The sequence below is a fragment of the Neoarius graeffei genome, chromosome 8, assembly GCF_027579695.1.
Source record: "Neoarius graeffei isolate fNeoGra1 chromosome 8, fNeoGra1.pri, whole genome shotgun sequence".
In the NCBI taxonomy this organism is placed as follows: domain Eukaryota; kingdom Metazoa; phylum Chordata; class Actinopteri; order Siluriformes; family Ariidae; genus Neoarius; species Neoarius graeffei.
Genome location: NC_083576.1, coordinates 47902688 through 47930617, shown reverse-complemented (window position 1 = coordinate 47930617; position 27930 = coordinate 47902688). Strand labels below are relative to the sequence as shown.

Here is a 27930-nt window from a genome sequence, read left to right as displayed (position 1 = left end):
TGCTTATAATCAAAGAAGCAGTTTCCATCCATCCATGTTCTACAGGGTCGCAGGCAAGCTGGAGCCTATCCCAGCTGACTACGGGTGAGAGGCGGGGTACACCCTGGACAAGTCGCCAGGTCATTACAGGGCTGACACATAAGCCAGTATCTCACTGGGCTGCGACAGCTTGTGACAAATTGCGAACGTCATTCGCGAGAGAGTTTCAAACGTGTCTTGAAACATTTGCGGGGCTTCTTAATTTCCTTGCATGAGTCGCAAAGTGTCGCTCCTTTGTTGCTGAAATTTTGAACATGTTCAAAAAATTTGTGCGACAAAATTTCTCTCAAAATAGCCGCAAATGCGTCACTGGTGTCACAAAGCCATCCCGAACCCTTCTCAAGTCAGTTTCCGTGAGACAGGAAGTGCGAATGTATAGCCAGTATCTCACTGGGCTGCGACAGTCTGCGTCTAGTTGGAGACACAACAATTGCGATAAAATATGCAAATTAGCAAAAATTTTCACTTGGAATCACACTGAATTGATATTCGCATATTTTACCGCAATTGTTGTGTCTCCAACTAGTCGCAGGCTGTCACAGCCTGGCTTTCCCTCGGCAGGCAGGGAAGTAGAGGAAGCCTCACGGAAACTGACTTGAGAAGGGTTCGCGATGGCTTTGCGACACCAGCGATGCATCTGTGATTATTTTGAGAGAAATTTTGTCGCACAAATTTTTTGAACATTTTCAAAATTTCAGCAACGAAGGAGCGACACTTTGCGACTCATGCAAGGAAATTGAGAAGCCCCGCGAATGTTTCAAGATACTTTTGAAACTCTCTCACAAATGATGTTCGCAAGCTGTCGCAGCCCAGTGAGATACTACAATCACTGGGTTGCGACAGCCTGCGACTAGTTGGAGACACAATAATTGCGATAAAATATGCAAATATCAATTCAGTGTGATTCCAAGTGAAAATTGTTGCTAATTTGCATATTTTATCGCAATTGTTGTGTCTCCAACTAGTCGCAGGCTGTTGCAGCCCAGTGAGATACTACCCATAGACACAGACAACCATTCACACTCTCACTCACACCTACGGTCAATTTAGAGCCACCAATTAGCCAAACCTGCATGTCTTTTGGACTGTAGAGGAAACCGGAGCACCCGAAGGAAACCCACACAGACATGGGGAGAGCATGCAAACTCCACACAGAAAGGCCCTCGTCAGCCACTGGGCTCGAACCCAGGACCTGTGAGGCTGTGAGGCAACAGTGCTACCCAAAGAAGCAGTTTTTATTTGTTTATCCATCCATTATCTGTAGCCGCTTATCCTGTCCTACAGGGTCGCAGGCAAGCTGGAGCCTATCCCAGCTGACTATGGGTGAGAGGCAGGGTACACCCTTGACAAGTCACCAGATCATTGCAGGGCTGACACATAGACACAGACAACCATTCACTCTCCCGGTCAATTTAGAGCCACCAATTAGCCTAATCTGCATGTCTTTTGGACTGTAGGGGAAACCGGAGCACCCGGAGGAAACCCACACGGACATTAGAGAGCATGCAAACTCCACGCAGAAAGGCCCTCGTCAGCCGCTGGGCTCGAACCCAGGACCTTCTTGCTGTGAAGCGACAGTGCTAACCACTACACCACCGTGCCACCGAAGAAGCAGTTTTTGTTTGTTTATTCTTCGCTAAAAATAACACAAGATAAAGTATAAACCAGGGCGGCATGGTGGTGTAGTGGTTAACACTGTCGCCTCACAGCAAAAAGGTCCTGGGTTTGAGCCCAGTGGTCAACAGGGGCCTTTCTGTATGGAGTTTGTATATTCTCCCCGTGTCTGTGTGGGTTTCCTCCGGGTGCTCTTGGTTCCCCCAAAAACATGCAGGTTAGGCTAATTGGTGGCTCTAAATTGACTGTAGGTGTGAATGGTTGCTTGTCTCTGTGTCAGAGACTTGTCCAGGGTGTACCCTGCCTCCCGCCCATAGTCAGCTGGGATAGGCTCCAGCTTGCCTGCGACCCTGTAGAACAGGATACAGATAGTGGATGGATGTAAAGTATAAACCAAGTCACTGAAACATGACTGTGTGTGATTTGTGATGGAAAAAATGGGAGATTCTCAGACTTTTTGTAGACAGGTAAAACAAAATCCATCAACTCCATCCATCATCCATAACCGCTTATCCTGTACAGGGTCACAGGCAAACTGGAGCCTATCCCTGCTGACTATGCACTGTAAAAAAAATCCGTTGTTTTTACGGAAAAATACTGGCAGCTGTGGTTGCCAGAATAATCCTGTTAAAAATACAGTGAAATGTAAACAACATTATAGAATAACTTGTACATTTCACTGGGATTCCATGTACAATTAATGATAACTAAATGTAAACTTTACAGGTATTCAACGTACAATAATCAATACATAACTGTTAATATTACGGATATTCATTGTACAATAAAAAAGCATCTAGGAATGAATTGCGAGTGTTCTTGATTATTGGTTTTTGTGGCTCCAAAATGATGGTTACAAGCAATGATCTACTAGACAGATATTTTATTTGATTTAGAGTTTTACGAAATGTGCCAGAGAGCCTCTACTGACATTTTTAAAAAATTTTTAACAGGGCAATGATGTAATTTTAACTATCACATTCTCTTTTAGTACAACCCCGATTCCAAAAAAGTTGGGACAAAGTACAAATTGTGAATAAAAACGGAATGCAATGATGTGGAAGTTTCAAATTCCATATTTTATTCAGAATAGAACATAGATGACATATCAAATGTTTAAACTGAGAAAATGTATCATTTAAAGAGAAAAATTAGGTGATTTTAAATTTCATGACAACAACACATCTCAAAAAAGTTGGGACAAGGCCATGTTTACCACTGTGAGACATCCCCTTTTCTCTTTACAACAGTCTGTAAACGTCTGGGGACTGAGGAGACAAGTTGCTCAAGTTTAGGGATAGGAATGTTAACCCATTCTTGTCTAATGTAGGACTCTAGTTGCTCAACAGTCTTAGGTCTTTTTTGTCGTATCTTCCGTTTTATGATGCGCCAAATGTTTTCTATGGGTGAAAGATCTGGACTGCAGGCTGGCCAGTTCAGTACCCGGACCCTTCTTCTATGCAGCCATGATGCTGTAATTGATGCAGTACGTGGTTTGGCATTGTCATGTTGGAAAATGCAAGGTCTTCCCTGAAAGAGACGTCGTCTGGATGGGAGCATATGTTGCTCTAGAACCTGGATATACCTTTCAGCATTGATGGTGTCTTTCCAGATGTGTAAGCTGCCCATGCCACACGCACTAATGCAACCCCATACCATCAGAGATGCAGGCTTCTGAACTGAGCGCTGATAACAATTTGGGTCGTCCTTCTCCTCTTTAGTCCGAATGACACGGCGTCCCTGATTTCCATAAAGAACTTCAAATTTTGATTCGTCTGACCACAGAACAGTTTTCCACTTTGCCACAGTCCATTTTAAATGAGCCTTGGCCCAGAGAAGACGTCTGCGCTTCTGGATCATGTTTAGATACGGCTTCTTCTTTGAACTATAGAGTTTTAGCTGGCAACGGCGGATGGCACGGTGAATTGTGTTCACAGATAATGTTCTCTGGAAATATTCCTGAGCCCATTCTGTGATTTCCAATTCAGAAACATGCCTGTATGTGATGCAATGCCATCTAAGGGCCCAAAGATCACAGGCACCCAGTATGGTTTTCCGGCCTTGACCCTTACGCACAGAGATTCTTCCAGATTCTCTGAATCTTTTGATGATATTATGCACTGTAGATGATGATATGTTCAAACTCTTTGCAATTTTACACTGTCAAACTCCTTTCTGATATTGCTCCGCTATTTGTCGGCGCTGAATTAGGGGGATTGGTGATCCTCTTCTCATCTTTACTTCTGAGAGCCGCTGCCACTCCAAGATGCTCTTTTTATACCCAGTCATGTTAATGACCTATTGCCAATTGACCTAATAAGTTGCAATTTGGTCCTCCAGCTGTTCCTTTTTTGTACCTTTAACTTTTCCAGCCTCTTATTGCCCCTGTCCCAACTTTTTTGAGATGTGTTGCTGTCATGAAATTTCAAATGAGCCAATATTTGGCATGACATTTCAAAATGTCTCACTTTCGACATTTGATATGTTGTCCATGTTCTATTGTGAATACAGTATCGGTTTTTGAGATTTGTAAATTATTGCATTCCGTTTTTATTTACAATTTGTACTTTGTCCCAACTTTTTTGGAATCGGGGTTGTATTACAGTCTGTCTGTGTTTAAACTACAACAATTTGTAAATTCTACAAAAATATGATCATCTCATCCCATTCTCATCATCTCTAGCCGCTTTATCCTTCTACAGGGTCGCAGGCAAGCTGGAGCCTATCCCAGCTGACTACGGGCGAAAGGCGGGGTACACCCTGGACAAGTCGCCAGGTCATCACAGGGCTGACACATAGACACAGACAACCATTCACACTCACATTCACACCTACGGTCAATTTAGAGTCACCAGTTAACCTAACCTGCATGTCTTTGGACTGTGGGGGAAACCGGAGCACCCGGAGGAAACCCACGCGGACACGGGGAGAACATGCAAACTCCACACAGAAAGGCCCTCGCCGGCCCCGGGGCTCGAACCCAGGACCTTCTTGCTGTGAGGCGACAGCGCTAACCACTACACCACCGTGCCGCCCCTAAAATATGATCAATTCAACATATTCTTACTGTTAAATTAACAGTGGTATTTGGTTAGGAGTTTTCCAGTATATTGATGTAAATTACATGCTGCTTCATTGTTTTTGTATTTACAGTTTTTTTATGTCATGATTTTACATAAATTCACTGCTAATTCTATGGACATTTTTTACAGTGTGGGTGAGAGGCGGGGTACACCCTGGATAAGTCGCCAGGTCATCGCAGGGCTGACACATAGAGACAAACAACCAGTCACACTCACATTCACACCTACGGTCAATTTAGAGCCACCATTTAACCTAACCTGCATGTCTTTGGACTATGGGGGAAAGCGGAGCACCCGGAGGAAACCCACACAGACACGGGAAGAAGAAGCCTTTATTTGTCACATACTCAAGCACAGTGAAATTCGTCCTCTGCATTTAATCCATCTGAAGCAGGAAACACACACATGCACTTACACACAAGTGAGCAGTGAGCACACACACATACATACCCAGAGCAGTGGGCAGCCATGCTACAGCGCCCAGGGAGCAGTTGGGGGCTAGGTGCCTTGCTCAAGGGCACTTCAGCCTAAGGCCACCCCATGTTAACCTAACCACATGTCTTTGAACTGTGAAGGGAAACTGGAGCACCTGGAAGAAACCCACGCAAACACGGGGAGATTATGCAAACTCCACACAGAAACGCCCCCGTTGGCCACTGGGCTCGAAACCAGAACCTTCTTGCTGTGAGGCGACAGTGCTAACCACTACACTACCATGCCTCCTTCCATCAACTCCCTAAGCAAAATTTTTTAATTAACATAATCCAACTATTCAATTAGACTGCACATTGTTTATGCATTAAATTTGTATAATATTGTGCCTATATATTGTATCCGTAGACCTTTTTAATTTTTAAACTTATCACTCATAGAAAACATTTTTTAAATTGTCAATGGATTCAAGTCAACATTAAGTTGAGTTATTGAATTTTTGATTATAATCAAGTGCCCAGCTGAATGTAGTAGTGATATCTGTAAGAATGTATTTTAAAGGTAGAACAGGTAATTTTGGAGAAACCAGCAAGACAAAGCTAGATTTTGAAGGTATCTAACCGACCGAAAAATCCCACCCCTCCCTTCAGCAGTCCCTCCAAGGCCACATCTCCAAAAGACATGAACGCACACTGCCTGACTACTGCTGGTGGATGAGTCCACAAGAGAGAGCGTTGAGGGAGGAACGTTGTCATATCCAACCACCTCATGCCTCATTCACTTTTAAGAAAACACCTAACATTATTATAATGAATGTATACAACAAACATGGCTATTGTTAGAACTCACAGCTGTCAATGAGTTCATTAGCTTTAGCAATATGTCTGTAATGCGTCTGTGATATGTCTGCCTAGCCTTGGGGGGCAGCATGGTGGTGTAAGTCAAGTCAAGTTTATTTGTATAGCGCTTTTAACAATAAACATTGTCGCAAAGCAGCTTTACAGCTTTGTAAGTGGTTAGCACTGTTACCTCACAGCAAGAAGGTTCTTGGTTTGAGCCCAGCAGTCAACGGAGGCCTTTCTGTGTGGAGTTTGCATGTTCTCCCTGTGTCTGCATGGGTTTCTTCCAGGTGCTCCAGTTTCCCCCCACAGTCCAAAGACATGCAGATTAGGTTAATTGGTGGCTCTAAATTGACCGTAGGTGTCAGTGTGAATGGTTGAGAGGAGAAGACCTCTATAATAATCCAGTAGAAAGCAACGGGAAACCACTACTGTAATGTTCCCTAGAGACTTTGATGGCTGAAGCTGTGAGAGCGGCCACGTCACTGTAGTGATATGCCAAAATGTATGGATGGAGCCTTGTGGGAGACTCCTGCAAGTGCAATTAGTGTATGGGCAAAGTGCATGCAGATAGGCCATCCAATTGTTGCATTTGATGAGCAGCATGGCATTGCAGTGGTTCGCACTGTTGCCTCACAGCAAGAAGGCTCTGGGTTCGAACCTCATGACTGATAGGGGCCTTTCTGTGTGAAGTTTGCGTATTCTTCCAGTGTGCCCATTTTGTAGCTATTTGAGCACCGGGCTGCGTTCTGTCCTCACTTTACACAATCCCAATCCAGGACCAAAGGTCCAGTTTAAGGTGATGAATGCCAAAGCCAGCATGCCTCCGGTGGAAGGGAACGGAAACTCAACAGCACCACAGTCATCCTCTATCACTACGTTCAGACTGCAACCTGAAACGACCCATATCCGATTTGTTGTGAAATCCGATTTTTTTGTTAGGCCGTTCACATTACCAATTATATGAGACTTGTATGCGATCTCCAATATGAACGGAAAACGACCCAAAAGTGTCCCGCATGCGCAAATTGACACGTAATAAGCACATCTATGTAATCTCATTCATCTCATTATCTCTAGCCGCTTTATCCTTCTACAGGGTCGCAGGCAAGCTGGAGCCTATCCCAGCTGACTACGGGCGAAAGGCGGGGTACACCCTGGACAAGTCGCCAGGTCATCACAGGGCTGACACATAGACACAGACAACCATTCACACTCACATTCACACCTATGGTCAATTTAGAGTCACCAGTTAACCTAACCTGCATGTCTTTGGACTGTGGGGGAAACCGGAGCACCCGGAGGAAACCCACGCGGACACGGGGAGAACATGCAAACTCCGCACAGAAAGGCCCTCGCCGGCCACGGGGCTCGAACCCAGGACCTTCTTGCTGTGAGGCGACAGCGCTAACCACTACACCACCGTGCCGCCCCACATCTATGTAATACGTAAACAAAAAAAAGCGCACTCTTCATGTTTAATGATTTCTTTTTTTTGTTTGTTTAATTATCTGGTTAGTGTTAAAGTGTGAGGTCTCGTGTGTGTTTTTGTTTCTGAACTGAAAACGTGTAGCCTGGTAACGAGGGTTGACTCCTAAATGTCTCTCTAATTTCTATATAAGTGCACTACATGTTACTAGGAAGTAATGGATTTTTAAACTCTATATAGTGCACTCGAGCTTCAGTAGGCAGTCATTTGGGATATGGCCACTGTATTACCAAACTCTTAATTCAGGCTTAATAATTTGCACATACTTATTTCGTCATATTAATAAACTTTTTCTACATTTTTATAAATATTTATTTAGATTGTTTATAGCCAGCTGAATTCTGCAACTTCTCTCAGCGCTGGCTCAAGGTGCATAAACACCAGTGCAGTTTGCTATGGAGATGAGTCGAGACCTGGCGATGTGGTTTTTGTGGTGGCGGCGGAACTCACACAATAATCTGATTAATGTGGGCAGCAGACTAATGAGACCGAAGGTGTCAAATTACTGGAAATTTCCAGAACAATCTTATAATCTTGTAATACAGGATGGTTTAAGTTATAAATCAGTTATAGAAACTGTTTTATTTAATCAGGCTAACAGATCAACATCCAGGTCCCTACCAAATCCACCATTAGCTTGATCAATTCTATAAAAGTCTATTTAAATTCTGAAAACTGTACAAATGTTGTTGTTTTCCACCAAAGAGGCGGGATTAGCCAACGCAGAATAGTGACGTTTGTCTCTTGTTGATGACGTGTAGGTCGCATGAACGCAACCTGTCGGTCAGACTGCAGTCGCATGTGAAAATATCGGATATGCATCGGATTTAGGACCACATATCCAAGCGGCCTGGGTCGCATGTGAAAAAATCGGATCTGTGTCGTTCAGATTGTCAATAACAAATCGGATACAGGTCGCATATGGGCAAAAAAATCGGATATGGGTCGTTTCAGGGTGCAGTCTGAACGTAGTCTAATAAGTTGAATGGGGAGCCACTCCGGTTGGACTCTAAATACTTAAATCTTGTAATTTGAAAAATGATTTCAAGACTAATTTTATAATTAATTTTGTTGTACTATAACAAAATTGCTTCTAAAATAAATTACCTACCCTGCCTTTAAAATAGGGAATAGGTGCAGTAGGGGTTGTCCGGTTTGTAAACATGAGTCAACCTCGCCACCCAGTGGCCAACTGTAGTATTGCCGAATCCAAGGTGCCCCTGGAGGTCTGTGAAACACAGTCGTGATGATATAAAAACTACTCGTAGTGTACGTTCACACTGCAGGCTGAAGTGACTCAAATCCGATTTTTTCGCCCATATGTGACCTGTATCCGAGCTTTTATTGGCAATATGAACGACACAGATCCGATTTTTTTCAAATCCGACCCAGGCCGTTTGGATATGTGGTCCTAATTCCGATTCCTATCCGATCTTTTCATATGCGACTTCAGTCTGAACCGCCAGGTCGCATTCATCCGACTTACACGTCATCAACAAGCCACAAACGTCACTATTCTGCGCTGAAGTAGGCGGCGGGTCTCTCAAAAAAAAAAAAGTTACAACAACATGGCTTTGATGTTCCTTTGAACGGAGGTTGCAGTCACTACCCCGCAGAACGCCTGAGCCAAAACCCTTGCCCTCTTCCTTTTCAACCTCCTACTTAACATCAGGCTATTGTGCATGTTCTGGCTCCGTCACAACAACAACTGCATCATCGCCAGGTACTCCATGCTGGCTACTGTCATACACAGGAAACTTTAGGTTACTTCCGTAAACACTGGCCATGCTCACTGCGTGTGACGTCGTCGTATCCTGCAATGCGCATACGGAACACTTTTAGGTCGCTTTTCGTTCATACTGAGGATCACATACAAGTCGCATATATTTGTTAATGTGAACGACCTCACAAAAAAATCGGATTTCACAAAAAAATCGGAATTGAGCATTAAGCCTTGCAGTGTGAACATAGTCTTACTGTTGCATATGGACTTACTATCTATCAGGAGCTTGGGCTTACTATCTATCTATCTATCTATCTATCTATCTATCTATCTATCTATCTATCTATCTGTTTGCACTGACAAAGTGATGCAAACGTCCTCTATTTGGAAATATATTCATAAGTGGTAAGCATGGTCGCCTCACAGCAAGAAGGTTCTGGGTTCGGGCCCATCGGCCAGCAGGGGCCTTTCTGTGTGGAGTTTGCATGTTCTCCCCGTGTCTGTGTGGGTTTCCTCCAGGTGCTCCAGTTTCCCCCACAGTCCAAAGACATGCAGTTAGGTTAAAATGGGACGGCCTTGGGCTGAGGTGCCCTTGAGTGAGGCGCCTAACTCCCAACTGCTCCCCGGGCGCTGTTAGCATGGCTGCCCACTGCTCTGGGTATGTGTGTGTGTGTGTTCACTGCTTCAGATGGGTTAAATGCAGAGAGGAATTTCACAAGTGTGTGATGTATAGAACAGAAGAACAAGAACAAACCTGTATTTGTCACATGCACACTTCAAGCACAGTGAAATTCATCCTCTGCATTTAACCCATCTGAAGCAGTGGACACACACACACACACACACCCAGAGCAGTGGGCAGAGCGCCCGAGGAGCAGTCAGGGGTCAGGTACCTTGCACCTTAGCCCAAGGCTGCCCCACGTCAACCTTTGGATCGTGGGGGAAACCAGAGACACAGCAAGAACATGCAAACTCCATACAGAAAGGCCCTGGGTTCGAACCTGGAACCTTCTTGCAGTGAGGCGACCACTACACCACCGTGCTGCCCAATGAAGTTGTGCACAAGAAGGCCATCCACATCCTCTTGCAATCTATTGAATTAAGGCAATACAGGTCTAGTTTAGCAAATACAAAGTTTAAGTGTTGAGTCCATTCCTCATTTAGTGAAAGTTCAATGTGTGTGCACAGTCCTACGTGCTCTTCATAAATAAAAACGCGGGAGGAGGAAAAAAAAGAAGAAGAACGAATTTTCCATGACGACATTTCCATTCATGTAAAAAAAAAAAAAAAAAAAAACAGTGGGTTCACACAAGCTAACAGAGTTCAACGTGACCGGGATACAAATATTTAAACCGTTGTCAAGTAGCGCAATTTATTATAATCCACAGGGGCCACAACTTTTCTTAATCTAGAGAGGAGAGGGAACATCCTGAAAGCTTCTCTGTGTGTGTGTGTGTGTGTGTGTATGTGAGTGCATGACTGAGAAAAAATAATTTAGAGGTTCATTAAGGAAATTTTCCTGGCAAAAACAGCTTTAAGAATATAGCTCGATGTTTTGGAGAGGCTGTCAAACCGTGCGTTTGGATGAGGACAGAACCGCTTGTGGCTGGGTCTCATTTCAGACCCAGAGTGCACTGTGCGTGTGCAGAATACCGTATAAAAAACAGAGTGGCCCTGACTTCAGCCCAAAAAAAAAAAAAAAAAAAATCTTCGGGGATTTAAAAAAAAAAAACCTCCTCCACCTTCTATCCCACCCCCACTTTCTCTCTGCAGTTTCGAGCTCATTCACTAGGATGCTGGCCCTGTAGCAGGAGCCTCTCCGCGCGCACTGTCCGCTCTCAAAGGGAACTCAATGACATCAAAGCAAATCTTGAAAGTTTAATTCGAATCAAATCCGGTGTCAATGCGACGTTTCGGTTTCCAGCGTACAAGAACTAGGCCTACCTTTGGGTACCGTGAAGATTAATTTGTAACATTTGCTCTCTTTTTTTTCTTGTACATTTTGGTTTTTTTTTTTTTTGCCTTGGCTCAGACTTTCTTCAGGTGGACTTAAATATCCTTTAGGTCGTGTTCACTTGCATTGTGAAAGTTGTAAGCTTTTTTTTTTTCTTCCCCCCCACCACTCTTACTTCACTTCACTTCACTTCACTTCTTTGACTTGGGCCAATCTTTATTTCGGCGCGTTAGAAGCTCGTGTATGTGATTGGTTTAACAAGTGCCTTTGTTCTCCAGCGAAGGGAGCATGGAAGCCGAGAACACTGCAGGCGGAGCTGAAGAGTTGCAGCTCGAACCTTCAGCACCAAAAGCGGTAAGCAAAGAAACTCCACCAACATGCTTCAACTTTGCCATTTTGGGTCATGAGCACTGATGGAAAAAGTTCATCCTTTATTTGACGTCGGCACCATGCCAGGGTCTGTCCTTCTATGACAGAACACAGTCGCATGCTTTATAGATTGCCTTTAAATTGGATTGGATTGGACCTCCCTTCTCTCTTAATCACTTTGATAAGGATAGATTATCGCACCGGCCACATCCTGGGTGTCATACTTGCTCAAGAAAGCAAAAGAGAAAAAGAAAGCCTTGCTCCATGGGGGTTCGAGGCTCCTTTGCAGTGTTCAGATGGAGGTCTCGGTGTGTGCTGTGACTCTGTTCTGAGAACGAAAGTGCTGAGAACATCTGGACAGAGAATGACCCTGCTCTCCTTTGCAGCTGGGAGGACATTAACCCCCCATCCTCCCACCCCAGTGAGGTTCTTTTGGGTCAGCGGTGCTTCTCTTTTCTGCTATTCACAAGAATGTTGCACCGAGATTGTGAATGAAACTTTCACACCATGAAAAGAATGTCTGCTTCATTAATTAACTGCCCTATCCCCAGTGATCACTCATAGATTTCATTGAGTGCAGGTGCGTGTAACAACATGATGACTGTAATACTGGATTGAATTCATATTTCTGGAGCTTGTGTTTAAGAAAACAATTCTGCCAAATGTATCTGAGCTGATTCGTTTGTGAAATTTAAAATAATTAAAAAAAAAGGATGCATTTTACTTTGTGCTTTTATTCTTACATTAGCGTGCCGGGTCAATGCACAAACACTGCCATGGGCTGGCTGAATCCTTGGAGGTTGAGCAAGAAGGGCTGGTGGAGCACCAGCCTCTGGAGCAGGACGACCTCAACTTTGAGAGATGGAAGCCCAAGCCAAAGCCCAAGAGGACACTGCATGAAAAGATAGATGACCTGAAAACTTACCTGTGGAACCCTGAAACCAAGGAGTTTATGGGGCGATCAGGAAAGAGCTGGAGTGAGTAGAATGTAAAAGTGTGTATGAATGAGTGTGTGAATCTGTTTAATGACCAAAGTGGCAAAACAATGAGCACTTGTTTTAGTGAGTGTGTTTTGAGCTCACCTCCAGATTAAGCCTGGGTTGGAAACAAAAAGCTTTAATTAGCAATGTTCTGTCTATGTCTAACAAGCAAAGGCAATTGAGCGCAAAGCTTATTATTTTTGCATTGGTTTTGGGTCAGGATGAGACAAGAGGGGGCTTTGAACTATGCCTCTCTCATCCATGCCACTGCACACTCTGCTGGGAAAGCAAGTGCATGTGTGTGTGCATGTGTCACTGTGTGGGTCTGAACTAAGTGTTTACATAGGTGCACAGATAGCTTGGAGAAAGCTGGACAAAAACAGACTGCCTGGGGAATGGTTCACGACGGGAGAGCAACTGTCGCAGTCCGTTTGCTGGCCAGGAATCACATTCTTATTCTCAAAAACCCATCAAACTCTCGAAAAGAATACACGCTCACGTCCCCAGTGCAGCATAGCTTTGCATTGTGCTTGTCTCCCAGGAACTTTGCCGCGCCTATAAAGAAGGTTAAAGCTGACTTTTTTGGCAACTATCACTTCCTGTGGAGGTTTGCTGAGACAGTGTTGGTGGACCAACAACGCACCGAATCCCTGTTGGTTTGGTCGTCCAAATGACACAAAGTTCCCATAAATAAAATGAATAATAACAGGACTGCTCCTGTCTAGTGCTGATGTAGTATAGTATCTTTTAAACTATACTGACCTGATTGAAATAGGCTTGGTTTCATTAGCAGAGTGTTTCAGGAGCAGATAAAATGAACTGGCCTGGCAAGCTGCACGAGCAGGGGAGGGGCCCCCTCAGTCTACGATGTGAATCTTGTGAAAAGAGAGTGTAGAAGAGTGTGTAGAGGCCTCACAATGCCAGAGTGGGGTGATCGGGCTCCTTGGAGCCGCTGGTGGCTCTGGACGGTGGCTAAAGAGCGTCACTCTGATGGCAACCGGAGGTTCACTATGTTCCTGAGTAAGAGGACAGCTGGGAGAATTCTCACTGAGCTTGAACAGAAAGGCCATTGTGGCTCAGGGACACAAGTCTGGCTGCAGCTAGGCTCTGCAAAAATGCCTGTGCAGCAAAAGCCAATTTCATTCAGTCTTCATTTGATCCTGTTGAGACCCTTAATTGGAAATTAAAAATAAACCTAATAGCTGCAGTCTGTTTCCATTCAAACCCATGTGTTCAGTGTGCAAATATAGCCCAAGCTTCAGACATGCAAGCAGCATGAATGAAAAAAGTGATAGTCAGGTAGATATCTAATTTGGTTAATTCTGTGTCTTTACCTGATTCAGGTGATTTCATACACAAAAGTAAACCACTGTATAAATCCAACAAATTTCTAGCAATTTTAATTAAATATGTATATAACTGTTAAAATTCCATCTTATTGACAACATCTTATTGATAAGTGTTTTTTCCTCTTCTTTGTTTCGTCTTAGGCCTCATTCTTTTTTTCTACTCTGCATTGTACATTTTCCTGGCAGCTATGTTTGCCGGCTGTATGTGCTGTCTCATGTGGTCAATCAGTCCTTATGCCCCGACCTACAATGACCGGGTGATGCCTCCAGGTATAAGTCTTGTGCTTTTAAAATTCATGAAAATAGCGTCCATATGAATCCATTAGATCAGGATACTTTAGATCAGGAGTTCTCAAATTTACAGCCAGGGACCCATTTTAGTGGAAAGAAATGGATGGATGCAAAACACTGTCAGTAACAAACGAACAAATATTCATAAAATAATTACTTTATTACCATAATCCAAGTACATTCAGTAAATATGTACCATTATACAGTATTTCTTTTCTGAGATCACTTTTAGATTAGATTTTTATTCCTGAACTTTCGGTCCAACGAACCCAAACCTGCTACGTTAAGGCGCGGATTTTCAATTTCTTAAAGATTTACTGAAATGCATTAAATTGATATAATTATACTTAATCAGAAGCTATTGATCCTTAAGTTAGGAAGTAGGAAGAAATACATTAGGTCGACATGCATAAGTTTAATCCAACTGATGTGACCAATCAAGTAAGATAATATATCACTTCATTAAACTCATCTCATCTCATCTCATTATCTGTAGCCGCTTTATCCTGTTCTACAGGGTCGCAGGCGAGCTGGAGCCTATCCCAGCTGACTACGGGCGAAAGGCGGGGTACACCCTGGACGAGTCGCCAGGTCATCACAGGGCCTTCATTAAACTCAGAAGGGAAATTCATACTACAGGAACCAATAAATAAGCCAAAAAAAAAAAAAAAGGCTTATAACAAAATACTAAGCTAAATAACTAAATTATAACTTAATAGTAGTTAATCGTGATTTTCACTATCATCACAGTATTGAGGGGTGGCACGGTGGTGTAGTGGTTAGCGCTGTCGCCTCATAGCAAGAAGGTCCGGGTTCGAGCCCTGTGGCCGACGAGGGCCTTTCTGTGCGGAGTTTGCATGTTCTCCCCGTGTCCGCGTGGGTTTCCTCAGGGCGCTCCGGTTTCCCCCACAGTCCAAAGACATTCAGGTTAGGTTAACTGGTGACTCTAAATTGACCGTAGGTGTGAATGTGAGTGTCTGTGTGTCAGCCCTGTGATGACCTGGCAACTTGTCCAGGGTGTACCCCACCTTTCGCCTGTAGTCAGTTGGCATAGGCTCCAGCTTGCCTGTGACCCTGTAGAACAGGATAAAGCGGCTAGAGATAATGAGATGAGATAATATCAGTACCTTGAGAAAGGTTATCAAAATAGTGTAAATTGTTGGCTAATGATCTCTGGTGTTGGTGCATCAATACTTTCTCTTTTGCATGAAAAACAAATATTAGAAGCTACTCAAGCCTTTTATATTTTCATTTGTGCAAAATATGCATGTTCTTGAAATTAAAATAATTTAATTAAATCTTTTTTTTTAAACCAAACCAACAGGTATGATAATGCTGCCACATGTAGATGTTGTCCATGGATTTGAAATCACCTTTAATGCCTCTGATCGCAGCTCATGGAAGAAATACGCAAAAGCGCTGGAGATTCAGCTTAAACGTGAGTGTTGTCGAAAAGGTGCTTCTCATGGACTGAAGTCTTGTCTTCTTTAAAGTATGCATCTACAAATCTTCCTCCTTGTACACTCTTCTTTATTGTGGCAACTTTGCTCAGCTTTCGAGAAACAGAGGAAGGGGAATCCCTTTTGTACGCTAAGCACAGTCACACTGGGCTGCTTGGGCCCCACTTTTGTGCTGATCCTTTAGACTGAGAGGCCTTATAGGGTGTTTAGTCATTGTGTGGTTTGTTTATTTCTCTCTCTCTTCCTGTACTGCATGTCTCCAGCCTATGATGACACAGTTCAGAAAAGGCGTAACATTGAATGCAAGCAGGGCACGTACTTCATGCAGGACAACCTGGAGGAGAGCGCTGAGAGAAAAGCATGCCAGTTTAAGAGGTCTTCACTGGGACCATGCTCAGGCATGGAGCAGAGAGACTTTGGCTACGCTGATGGAAAGCCCTGCATCCTCCTCAAAATGAACCGAGTGAGTGCATAATTAAAAGAATAAACAAATTTTGAGAAAAAGAAAGGAAGTGAATGGAGGACTATGTAAAAAAAAAAAACCCCAGAGTAACTATAATTATTTCTTGTGCCTTGAGCCACATCTTGCTCTTAAAATGAATAACTATTAAAAATGATTCACACAATGAGTGTATACACAAAATTATTCCAGTGGGGGATTTGTATTTGTATTATGATTGATTTATCCATCATCCGTAACTGTTTATCCTGTGCAAGGTCGCGGGCGTGATTGATGTACCAATTTGTATAGTGGATGATTGAATCTATTTAAAATGCATCCATTTTTTGTTTTTATTCACTTTTGTTATCTTGTAGATTCTTGGCTATCTACCAGGTCAAGGTACTCCAGTGAATGTGACATGTACTGTTAAAGTGAGTATTATATTATATTAATATTATAGCAAGCTGCATTTTTGGTGTGAATTTGTACATCTTAAGTCTTGAGCAGTCAGTATGTATTGAGAGGATGCACTGATGTGAGTTTATGGTCATAATCTTTACATTTCCTTCTGCCTGTCTAGAAAGGGATGCCTGAGGAGCTCGGAGAAGTAGAATTCTATCCAAAAAATATTTTTGACTTGATGTATTATCCTTATTATGGGAAGCTCAGGCATGTAAGTAGACACACAACACTTTAACCTAATTATTAAATGAATATTTATTTCTGAAATGTTGTAAAAAAAAAAAAATGCATTTTCAGATTTAAATTTAATTAACAGTCAGAATGTCCAAGAAAGATAACCTCATTATCATGATTTAATTTTACAATATGATTTTTAATCTCATTAAATTACTGTGTACAGGTAAACTACACTTCTCCTCTGGTGGCTGTTCGCTTTCCCAATCTCAAGCTTGATGCTCATCTGCACATGCAGTGTAAGCTAAACGGCAAGGGGATAATCAATGATTCACCAACCGACCGCTTCCTTGGTAGTGTGTCTTTTAATCTGCAAGTTGGTGCATAGTGTGGAAGTAGGAATGCAATGGGGCTAAACAAACTTCTGTGTACATTGTGATTAAAATAGTCAAATGTACCATCTTTACCCATTTTCCTGTCACTGTGCCTTTTACTTGTGTTTAGCACATACATGCTTACAAAATGCCCCAGTAGGCTACTAAGAGCAAAACATTGCAGTATATAATTTAGAATAGTGCAAGAGCATAAATTGTTGATCATACATTAAATTTGCTACTTTAAGTTAAAAAAAAAAGGTTAGGTTGTGAGCCAAATGTGTTAAAATGTAGATATACACTGTACAGTAAAGAGGGTCAGTATTGGGTCAGTTTACTAAGATATCTAAAGTCAGTTGTATGTTTTTTCTTTTGTACAAATTAAGAGATGTTTAGCTCTGAAGCCATACACGTGATTAACAAATCACTTTATGAAAAAAGGCAAAAAGTGCATACCAAGATGTGGGTTACTGATCAACTACAAAATTCTCCTATGGCAAATTATTCTCACTAAAAATCACATGACAAATATCCACACAGTTCAAAAAAAGATCAAAACCGTATTAAACAATTGGCAGCCAATTTGAACTCAACTGCAAAAGGTTTCCAGCATGAAGCTAGATTTAAGATCCCCCCTTCAGTTGTGTTAAAGTGCATATCCTGGACCAATTTCATTTTTTTTTATGAAAGTATGTCCCTTTACACACTCATCCAGAAGGGTAATTTTGCACAAGGCCATCTGTCTACAGCAGAAAAAATAACACGCATCTGGAAAAATCCCAAGGGAGTCTGGAGCCAGATTTGTGACGTTACCTGTGGAAGCGCCAGCAGGCTGCGTGAGCTTGCATGGTTTCAGTGCACAGCCTGTGTAGACCAAGTTTAACAGCTAGCGATTTTGTATTGAAATATGGAATTGTCACATGAGCGCAATGTTACTTCACCTTTGGATGAATGAGATGTCAGAATTATTTCTTACCCTGGCAATAGCCAACTTGTGAATTGCTGATTTTCTTGGTCTTTTTCTCGGCTCTGCTTGGTCCTCGGCTTCCAAGTGCCTCGCCCGAAGCGCTCCCATTTCTCTCTCGTTGTCCGGTCTTCTGGAAAATGATGAGTACTAATCCCATCAAGATTAGTGTTGCTACACCCTCCTACGATACATCTGTTAAGCATTTTAATAATTGTGATAATGTTGAAGAAACTTGCAGAAAATGACCAGTGCTGACGTACAGTAGGATCCAGAAGGAGGTGTCCCACCCCCGACATCACGAAAATCAATATTTCCCAGGAAATCCAAATGCCAACTTCTCAAAGGCAGACGAATTCACCTCAAATGGCTTGATTACAACTGAATTTTCCTGCTATTGCGCAAGGTTAAAATTTTGCACAAAAATGACCAAAGTTTAATAAAAGGGGAGAATTACATTGATCTTACTCCTGAATTTACCCATGATATGCACTTTAAAGCTTGAATGGCCTTCCTTTGCAATAAAAATTAGACATCTTACTAGATTTCTTTTCACAACTAAATTGTCTTAAATATATTTTTCTAAAGTGTGGAACAATGCTTCTGATCAAGTTATTTTTTTGCTGGATTTACACTGAAAACCCCTACAGAGCATTTTACATGACTGCATATACAGAACCACAAACTCAAGGTGAAAATACTATACTTTTGGTTCTCTGTGAGAAAGATATCAGTATTATTTATTAATTGTCTTTGCATAATTGACATATAGTTATTAACTGATGGCTAGAGGGAAAGTGTAAATTCTTTGGTGGTGGTTCATTGAACGCCACGAACAGCACAAATGTCTCATGTTTAAAACAAGCACTCCTAATGTTCTAGGCATATAAAAATAAAGATGGACCAGATTTAACCAAATGAAGTGTGTTTTTATTGGCTATAGCAGAAAACAAAATGCAGCAGTAAAACAAAGCTGAGCAGGGAGCTGTTTCAAACTTATACTGGCAAATAAAGGACTGTGCTTAATTTCATAAGCTATTTAATAAACTATTATGACCTTTGCACAAAAATTGCTCAGATCCAGCTTTTACAATCATTCTAGGTCAATTCACATGACCCTTAACTAAAAGTGTGATCAATGAGTTGCATTAAGTATTTGATGCAAAAACAGACCAAGGTACCAAAGTCAGGCATTTTATTGAACCTTCTAGTGAAGCTAAGGAACAAAGTGAAAAAGGCACACAATATTTAAGGTTGACTTTATACACAAATTTATATGGTCAATAGAATGGAGCAAATAAGGGGTCCACTGCCAGATGGAGTGAGTCTTGACTAAAAGCCTAATCCAATTTAAAAAAAAAAAAAAAAAAAAAAAAAAGCACTTCTGGCCAACTGACCCACATTATATTAACTGTTCCAAGAGGGAGGTTAGTGGGTTGAGAAATTTAGTTACAAATGCTCACTGCAAATAGTAGTGTCCCTTTTTTCCTTACAATGTACCAAGTGCAAGAGGTACTAGACTTTTCTTTCCAACACAAAATTAAGTGATACATGCCCAAGTTGTACAGGGAGGAAAAGGGAAAAAACCCACCCATTTACACTGAAGGGGAAAATTAAAGCACATGGATATAGCACAAAATAGATAATCTTGAAGGAGCTATCATTTCTCCATGCATTTTAAGCATTCAGTGCAAGGCCAGGGATTAATTTAACAATATCCAACCCAGTGACGCTGTAGCAACATGGCATGCTGCTTGTTAAGGGGAAAAAGCCAAATTTAAAAACCAGACAGACAAGTGAGGACTTCACAGAAGCAGTAGATACTTGCAAGATGGAGTAAGAGGACCAGTTGCAGAGCACAGGACAAGCTCAAGACTATAGGCAAAGCACTGATTTTTTTTTTTTTTTGGGGGGGGCGGCAGCAGGAAGAGTTACACAGACTGGTACCCAGTGTGGCTCTTCTTCTGACCAATCAGGTAAGAGATGAGCACAAGGATGATTAGGAAGCCAAGAGCCAGGCCAACAGCAACCGGCACAAAGCTTAAATCAGTATCCAGAAAGCACTCCTCCACTGCCAGGGGAAAGAAGAAAAGAGGTTAGGGTATTACAGAAAGAAGGGGAGAAAAGAAGAAGCCAGACCTCAATAGCAGAGGGCTGGCTTAAGGGAAAATTAAGAGCCCTTTTAGATGCACATAAAGCCAGGTATTAGAATTGAAGTTCACATTATAGGGGCAATTTTTAAACCCATGTCAGATGTAGTGTAGTACCAACAGCACAAATCAAGAGCATCATTTATTTGAATTGCTCATAGCCAGCGACTCTGCTTCTCTGCCGTCCAGCAAGATAGGCCATCAAGACAAGCACGACAAGAACAATGAGGACAACTCCAACTGCAATAGGCACGATGAAATTCCCTGCCTCATCAGCCTTGCAATCCTCAGCTGAGAAAGAGAGCATGCATTGTGAAACTGATGAAGGGAACACTTTACAAAAATGCTTCATCTAACAGCACTAAAGAAAACATGCTATGAAGTCACTTGATGACTAGCTGTTTCAATGACCAGTTTATTAAATATTCTGTGCCAGTTAGAATTCCCTTTATTAAATTACATTGCATAAAATCAGCAAGCTGGAAATTTGACATGTACATCCATCTTTATAGATCTTAACTGCACCTTCATTAAACAATGCATGAAGGACTAAATTGCCAAACCGATCAGACAGCAACAGGTCAATTAGTTTAGCATGAACAGAAAGTTAAGAGGTCAACAGTGGGGAAAGAACATGGATACAATGATTCTCAGCAACATGGAATCAAATGCACACCAAAAGTGAAATAAAAAAAAAAAAGCTACTTTGGAGAGAGACATGAAAATACATGCATTCAATAGGATACCTATTCACTGCTGCTTATGCTACCATGTCTGAAAGCTCCACAGCACACAGTTTCAAAGTGAAGTTAATGTTCCAACCCAAAGTTAGTTATACAAAAGTAAATGAAAACTGCATCAAGTCCAAAGTAGTTTGATCACATGCACATCTTTTTGGTACTTATTCCTTCCCCAAAGTCTGAATTACCTTAAAACCCTCAGGCGGTATTAAGATTGCATGTGCTGCCAGCCAGTCAAATATTCATGCAATAGTCTAAATTCTTAGAGTAAACCCAACAGATGAAGACTGCACTTCAAGTTTAAACTGAGCAGCTATTCAGCAGATAGTTAACCAGTGGAACTACTACAGAGTATTAGGTTGGAGGGGAAAAGCCCCAGACATCAAGAACTGATCCTGCAGCAAAGGCAATTCAGATACGCAATAGAAAAAGTATGTATTCCTCTCCACCCAGTTTGGTTCCTTCATGTACAGAGCGACCAAAGGCTGTGTCTAAGCAATGCCTTCCCTTTATGAAACTTATTCCAAAGCTGATAAAGCAATTTGACAAGATGACACTGAGACCGAACTGTGCAATTTAATGCCACATGGCATCATACAAACCATAAACCCCTCACCTGACCCAAAAACAAGTGTACATCTTAATGTCTTTGTACACAGAGGGGAAGAGAAAAAGCCACTGCAACAGAAGAAAGTGCAAGGTCTACTATAAAGCTATGAAAGTGGAATTGCCACATGACTTGACCAATCTCCCTAAACAAATAGGGCAAAGTGTCAGTCACAGAATTTGAGAGCTCCAATTGCAGAAAGTGGAAAAGTATGACCTTTCACTTGCTTGTAATAAAGGCAAAGACGTACAAGAAAACTGGGGAAAAACACAAATCACCAGGGCTGATGATTCTAGAACAGACACATCACACTTCAGATTTTAGTACATGGAATCTAAGGAGCTGCCAAATTAGTAAATCACATTAAACAGAAATCTGACAGTGTGGCCCTAGCCAATTAAAGGTTAACAGATGCAGTTGCCCCAGGATTATGTTAGAGAACCTGAATTAATGAAGTAATTTGTGATTCAGGAACTTCATTACAGGGTCTGATAGCCAACATAGGTCTTTCGTCGACCAATCATATATGCAATCACTACTATGAGAATCATGACAGCCAGAGCTGCGCCAACAATGATTGGGATTAAGAGGCTGGTGTCATCCACTGAGCATTCATGGGCTGCAGGCAGAGAAAAGATGAACATGATAAGGCTGCAATTTCACATTACCAGACAAACAAACCAAGAAGCATGGAAAACTTGATTAAAAATGGGATCTCTATACACAGTCACATGGTTGAGTGAGAGTCAAGTTTTACAAGTGGCCAGATCTTACCTGTGCTGAATTTGTCATTTAAGACACCAAATGGCTGAACTTGGAGGTTAAATGTATTCAAAATAAGAGCATCTGTGATGTTGAAGCTCTGCTCCTTCTTGCACATGTATGAGCTCCCCAATGATGCCTCCCACAGAGATAAGCTAGTATTGACAGCAGTGAAAGAGGGGCCTGGGACCAAAGGGAGATTAGCAAGAAAGTCACTGCAGAGAGAGCCATGAAGAAAATACACCAATTGCTGCACATTGAAAAGATACTTACCACTTCCAGGTACCACAGTCAAATTCAAGGAACGCATGAAGAAGTTGCTTGAGTGCTATAAAAAGTCAGAGAAGCATGACATGGGTGGATTAATGGTACACCAATATCCTTCAAAAAGTACCAGAAGTGGTTGACCAGCTTGATTAAACCCAAAGGAGAGTAATCTGAACATCTTGGTTCTAATTTTGCAGACCTTGCACAAAATCTAAACAGCCAAATGTATACTGGTCTAAGCATACTTAATACTTACAATGGTGAAGATAAACTGGACAATAATTGTGTCAGATTTAAGCACAAGTGCAGAGTCACTGCCATTATTTCCACAAGTTCCACTGGTGGTAGTCACATTAGGATTTGGGTTGAGATTTATTGTCTGAAAGCTGTCTCCCTGAATGGAAGCAATACACAAGGTAACATTTAAAAAGGCCCAAGTCATATTCAAAGGAACTGAGTAGCTTGTAACAGCTTATAACTGTGCCAGAATATACATACCATTCTGAAGCTAAATTGCAAACCCATCCTTGCCATCAGACACGCAGAGGAGTTCCACTCAGCCCGGACAACATAGTCACCAATCTCAGGCAGTGGTGGAGTTGTAGGAGCAGCCGTCGTTGCATTGGTGGGCTGAGGGGCTGGCGCAGCCGTCGTTGCATTGGTGGGCTGAGGGGCTGGCGCAGCCGTCGTTGCATTGGTGGGCTGAGGGGCTGGCGCAGCCGTCGTTGCATTGGTGGGCTGAGGGGCTGGCGCAGCCGTCGTTGCATTGGTGGGCTGAGGGGCTGGCGCAGCCGTCGTTGCATTGGTGGGCTGAGGGGCTGGCGCAGCCGTCGTTGCAACAGTTGTAGCATTAGACTGCAGAGTTGTTTTTTCTTTTGCATCACTGCTGTCTGCAGCAGGCTGGGAAGTTGTAGCATCGGGCACATATGGCTCAGGAGTGCTTGCAATCACAGCTTTGACAGAGCCTTCTGTGGTAGGCAAGGCTACAGACGCATAGTTACCTTCCCAAACTGGCTGATCATTGGAAGATACAGAGCTCTTGGAAGGTGTTGCCAGAAGCAAATCAGCCTGCCCAAGAACTACAAAAGAGCAAAGAAATTGGAGGTATTAAACTTGCATTTCAGCCATACACAAAAACACCCAACTGCATGCTATACTGATTTTATCTAGCAAATGAACTTCCACCCCCAACAAAAGCAAAACCACCAACATGGGTAGCAGCTCATGTATTAAGACAAACTTGTGAATAAGGTCACTTCTGAAGATCAGCATTTCTTCCCAGACAACCTACCTGGCAAAGACACTTAAGATTATCTAAAGACCTTGATTAATAGGATCAGGTGATCTAGATTAAGACAGGAACTATGGTAGTAACAATCTCATGAATCTGGTACTCTAAACTAGGTCATGAACTGAGAGAAACCCCCAAAAATCCCCTTAGGGCAAAACAAAGTCCATGGGGTGGAGTCAGACCCATACCAGCAACTCCCATCTTGGCACTTCTGGTGGACCATGTTTCAGATTGGATAATGTTTGTTTCATGTTGCACAGCACTGGGTGGATTAGGGTGATGGGTTCAAGCTAATAGGGAGGAGTTGGCTCAGATCCTGCACCAACCCCTGGACTTTTGATTCTGCTGGAAGGACCATCAGGAACCTGTCATTTCCCCACACTGGCACAGAGATCATTAGTTGGTGGTAAAATTGAACCTTGCTAGACTCCAGCCTGGCAAAATAGAAGATCCCTAGCCCATATGTGCTTCCTCCGGAAAAAGCCCATTTTGCACTTTCAATTAGGCATGTTCATAATTAGCATTTAAATAAAGATGGCTCTTGGCTGATTAATATTCAACACCATGCATCCAGCACCAGAGGATTCAATGGGGGTCTTCGTTTTGTTCGTCAGGAAGTCTGGCTACAATTTGCTTTAACAAGTTTAATTTATATAGCACCCTTCATGAACCCAAGAAGGCTTTACAAAGTAAGGACAACACATTTGGTCAAATTTTCATGTAGCCCCATCGATCCATCTTACTCCGTTCACAGCAGCACTGCAACACAAGGTGAATCCTCATGTTCTGTTTATACTGTTATGTGCACAGCTAAAAAAGTAAATAAACCCATTAGATTATTCCTTTTGTTATTTAGCAGATCACAGACACTTGTACATTCTAAAAGTATATTTTAATACCACTGGTTAACAAGTCCCAGCTATCATGCCCCTTTTCCACCAAAGCAGTTCCAAGGCTGGTTCGGGGCCAGTGCTTAGTTTGGAACCGGGTTTTCTGTTTCCACTGACAAAGAACTGGCTCTGGGGCTAGAAAAACCAGTTCCAGGATAGCACCGGGGCTAGAAAAACCAGTTCCAGGCTAGCACCAACTCTCTGCTGGGCCAGAGGAAAGAACCGCTTATGTGGGGGGTGGGGTTTAGACCGCAAAAGGTCACCATTTTTAAGCAACAAGAAGCAGCAGCTGTACAAACGCAAAGTCATTCATTACTGTTGTTGCTGCTTCGATGTTTGTGCCAAGGTTTATGCAAACACAGCGATGTAACTGACGCAGCTCCCCTTAGCACCCCGAGCTATGGAAAAGCAAACTGGTTCTCAGCTGGCTCGCAAGTTGAACAAGTTGCGAACCAGCACCAGAACTGATTTGGTGGAAAAGGGGTATTAGTCAGCATCTCTAACTTCAGTAGATTAGATCACCGTGTTCATGCTGCTTTCAGCAGGAGTACAGACTGGATTGTCTATTTTGAAACAGCCCATGGTCCAACGATTTAACAAGCTAGCAATATTTAAGGGGTAATGTTTTAAAAGGACAGGAACAGGAGTGAAATGGCACAGATAAGCAACAAGTATGCATATTACACCCAAAACCTGTGCTTCTGTCCCTGGCTGCAGTTTGTCAACATCAGGTCAAAGACACTGGGTGGAGGGGGAAGCAAAGTGCAATGCAGTTTAGAATCAGAATCCCTTGATTAATCCCTAGAGGGAAATTCATATTTGCAACCAAGCTCCTGAATCAAAAGTAGTAAACATGTCTAAAAATAGAAGATAACCTGAAATTTTTAAATAAAAGCAAGATGAAGTGACTTTATATACACAATGATTCCTAGATACATATATTGCACAGTGGCATTGTACAGCAACAGGTAGGAATGATTTCCTGTGTCTCCCAGTTGTGCAGCGTGGAAGAATCAGCCGTTCACTGAATGTGCTCCTGACAGTACAATGGACACTAGAAGTTCACATTGACGTGATTTCAGTTTAGACTAACTAGAGCAATATAAATGATCAGCTGGAGACATTTTACAGAGGTTACTCAAATGTCAAGGGCTCCTGGTCACATGGTGTCGAATAAAGACTGGCAAGGAAAGCTTCAGCAGGTCACATGCCCAAAAGCCAAACACCTTAACGACAGGGCAATAAGTTACCACAGCACACTTCATTTGATCGAAGTAAAAAAAAAAAAAAAAAAAAAAGCGATATTACAATAAAATAAAAAAAAACCACCGTCTTTACTACAAGCATGTTATATTAAAATGAAACAATCACTGACCATTAGCAAAACATTTGCTTGAAATAGTGAAACTACAAACAGCTAGCCAGGAGAAGCCGTTTCTAGCGAGCCATCAAATCGTGTCAAATTTCAACAAGCAAACATAACTGCACTCTACAAGTAAACAACTCGTCATGACATTTAAATAAATAAAAACACGTTAAAAACACAACAACTGTTAACTAACGGCGAGCTGCCCGCTTTGCCAATACACTGGGAAGCTATTTAGCTAGCCAGCGTTAGCATTCGGGCCTGAAATTTCAGTGAATAAAAAGTTACTACAATGGAGAATTCAAATTAAAAGGGATAGATATTTACCACACGAAGGAAGCAAAATGAACAAGCAAACACAGCGAAACATATCCACGGTTACTTCGCCACACAGCTCCTAGAAAACCAAGTGTGTGAAATAAAAAAAATAAAAAGGAGCAGCTACACCTGACTGAGCAGCTGAAGCTGGCGTTATAAAAGGCTGAAAATCAGCCCAGCTGATCGGAAGTCACATGACAAGCGAGCTGCTCCACAGTGTTGCCATGGTTCACCAGAAATCCCCACAGGAGGGGAGTTTTGAAGTCGATGGTTGTGTGAACAGCCCTGGATTAGCGCCGTGTGGTGGTCCAGAGTGACCACACCTCATATGCCCCCTTTGCAAAACTATATAATAATAATAATAATAATAATAATAATAATAATAATAATAATAATAAAAACATGTATGAAAATTACTGCAGCAGTGAAGCTGATAGATTTACATACATATATATGTTATTTACCAGCTGGGAGGTCCGTGTAGTGAAATACCGTGACCGAAGTCTTGAAAGTACTGAGCGAGGCCGTCTGGGCCGAGGTCGGTATTCAAGGCCGAGGTCACGGTATATCACCATACGGACCGACCGTAAGCTGTGAAATAACATATTAATTTTTTTCTTTACGGGCGGCACGGTGGTGTAGTGGTTAGCGCTGTCGCCTCACAGCAAGAAGGTCCGGGTTCGAGCCCCGTGGCCGGCGAGGGCCTTTCTGTGCGGAGTTTGCATGTTCTCCCCGTGTCCACGTGGGTTTCCTCCGGGTGCTCCGGTTTCCCCCACAGTCCAAAGACATGCAGGTTAGGTTAACTGGTGACTCTAAATTGACCGTAGGTGTGAATGTGAGTGTGAATGGTTGTCTGTGTCTATGTGTCAGCCCTGTGATGACCTGGCGACTTGTCCAGGGTGTACCCCGCCTTTCGCCCGTAGTCAGCTGGGATAGGCTCCAGCTTGCCTGCGACCCTGTAGAAGGATAAAGCGGCTAGAGATAATGAGATGAGATGAGATATATGTTATTTACCAGCTGGGAGGTCCGTGTGGTGAAATACCGTGACCGAAGTCTTGAAAGTACTGAGCGAGGCCGTCTGGGCCGAGGTCGGTATTCAAGGACGAGGTCACGGTATATCACCATACGGACCGACCTTAAGCTGTTAAATAACATATTAATTTTTTTCTTTACGGGTGGCACGGTGGTGTAGTGGTTAGCACTGTCGCCTCACAGCAAGAAGGTCCGGGTTCGAGCCCCGTGGCCGGCGAGGGCCTTTCTGTGCGGAGTTTGCATGTTCTCCCTGTGTCCACGTGGGTTTCCTCCGGGTGCTCCGGTTTCCCCCACAGTCCAAAGACATGCAGGTTAGGTTAACTGGTGACTCTAAATTGACCGTAGGTGTGAATGTGAGTGTGAATGGTTGTCTGTGTCTATGTGTCGGCCCTGTGATGACCTGGCGACTTGTCCAGGGTGTACCCCGCCTTTCACCTGTAGTCAGCTGGGATAGGCTCCAGCTTGCCTG

The 27930-nt window shown here is 42.7% G+C and overlaps 2 protein-coding genes across 3 annotated transcripts in view; one reads left to right on the top strand and one right to left on the bottom strand.

The window, feature by feature from the left end:
• atp1b4 (ATPase Na+/K+ transporting subunit beta 4) overlaps positions 1 to 18956 on the top strand; it is a 50996-nt gene extending 32040 nt beyond the window's left edge. The window contains exons 2-9 of the mRNA XM_060927711.1: positions 11452 to 11527; positions 12291 to 12519; positions 14013 to 14141; positions 15487 to 15600; positions 15886 to 16085; positions 16439 to 16495; positions 16645 to 16737; positions 16927 to 18956. Coding sequence (XP_060783694.1) covers positions 11462 to 11527; positions 12291 to 12519; positions 14013 to 14141; positions 15487 to 15600; positions 15886 to 16085; positions 16439 to 16495; positions 16645 to 16737; positions 16927 to 17088 — 1050 coding nt within the window. The 5' untranslated portion in view covers positions 11452 to 11461 and the 3' untranslated portion in view covers positions 17089 to 18956. The remainder of the gene's footprint in view (positions 1 to 11451; positions 11528 to 12290; positions 12520 to 14012; positions 14142 to 15486; positions 15601 to 15885; positions 16086 to 16438; positions 16496 to 16644; positions 16738 to 16926) is intronic.
• Positions 18947 to 26602, bottom strand: lamp2 (lysosomal-associated membrane protein 2). 2 transcript variants are annotated; one of them, XM_060927709.1, is made up of 6 exons: positions 26439 to 26602; positions 23063 to 23643; positions 22821 to 22958; positions 22571 to 22625; positions 22310 to 22480; positions 18947 to 20479 (listed from the first exon to the last, which is right to left on the bottom strand). In XM_060927709.1, exons 1-6 carry the CDS (start codon positions 26479 to 26481, stop codon positions 20331 to 20333), a joined length of 1137 nt encoding a protein of 378 aa, XP_060783692.1. In that variant the 5' UTR covers positions 26482 to 26602; the 3' UTR covers positions 18947 to 20330. The 2 variants fall into 2 exon arrangements, with proteins under 2 accessions (XP_060783692.1, XP_060783693.1); XM_060927710.1 differs by lacking the exon at positions 18947 to 20479 and adding an exon at positions 20588 to 22154.
• Between the last annotated feature and the right edge of the window lie 1328 nt (positions 26603 to 27930).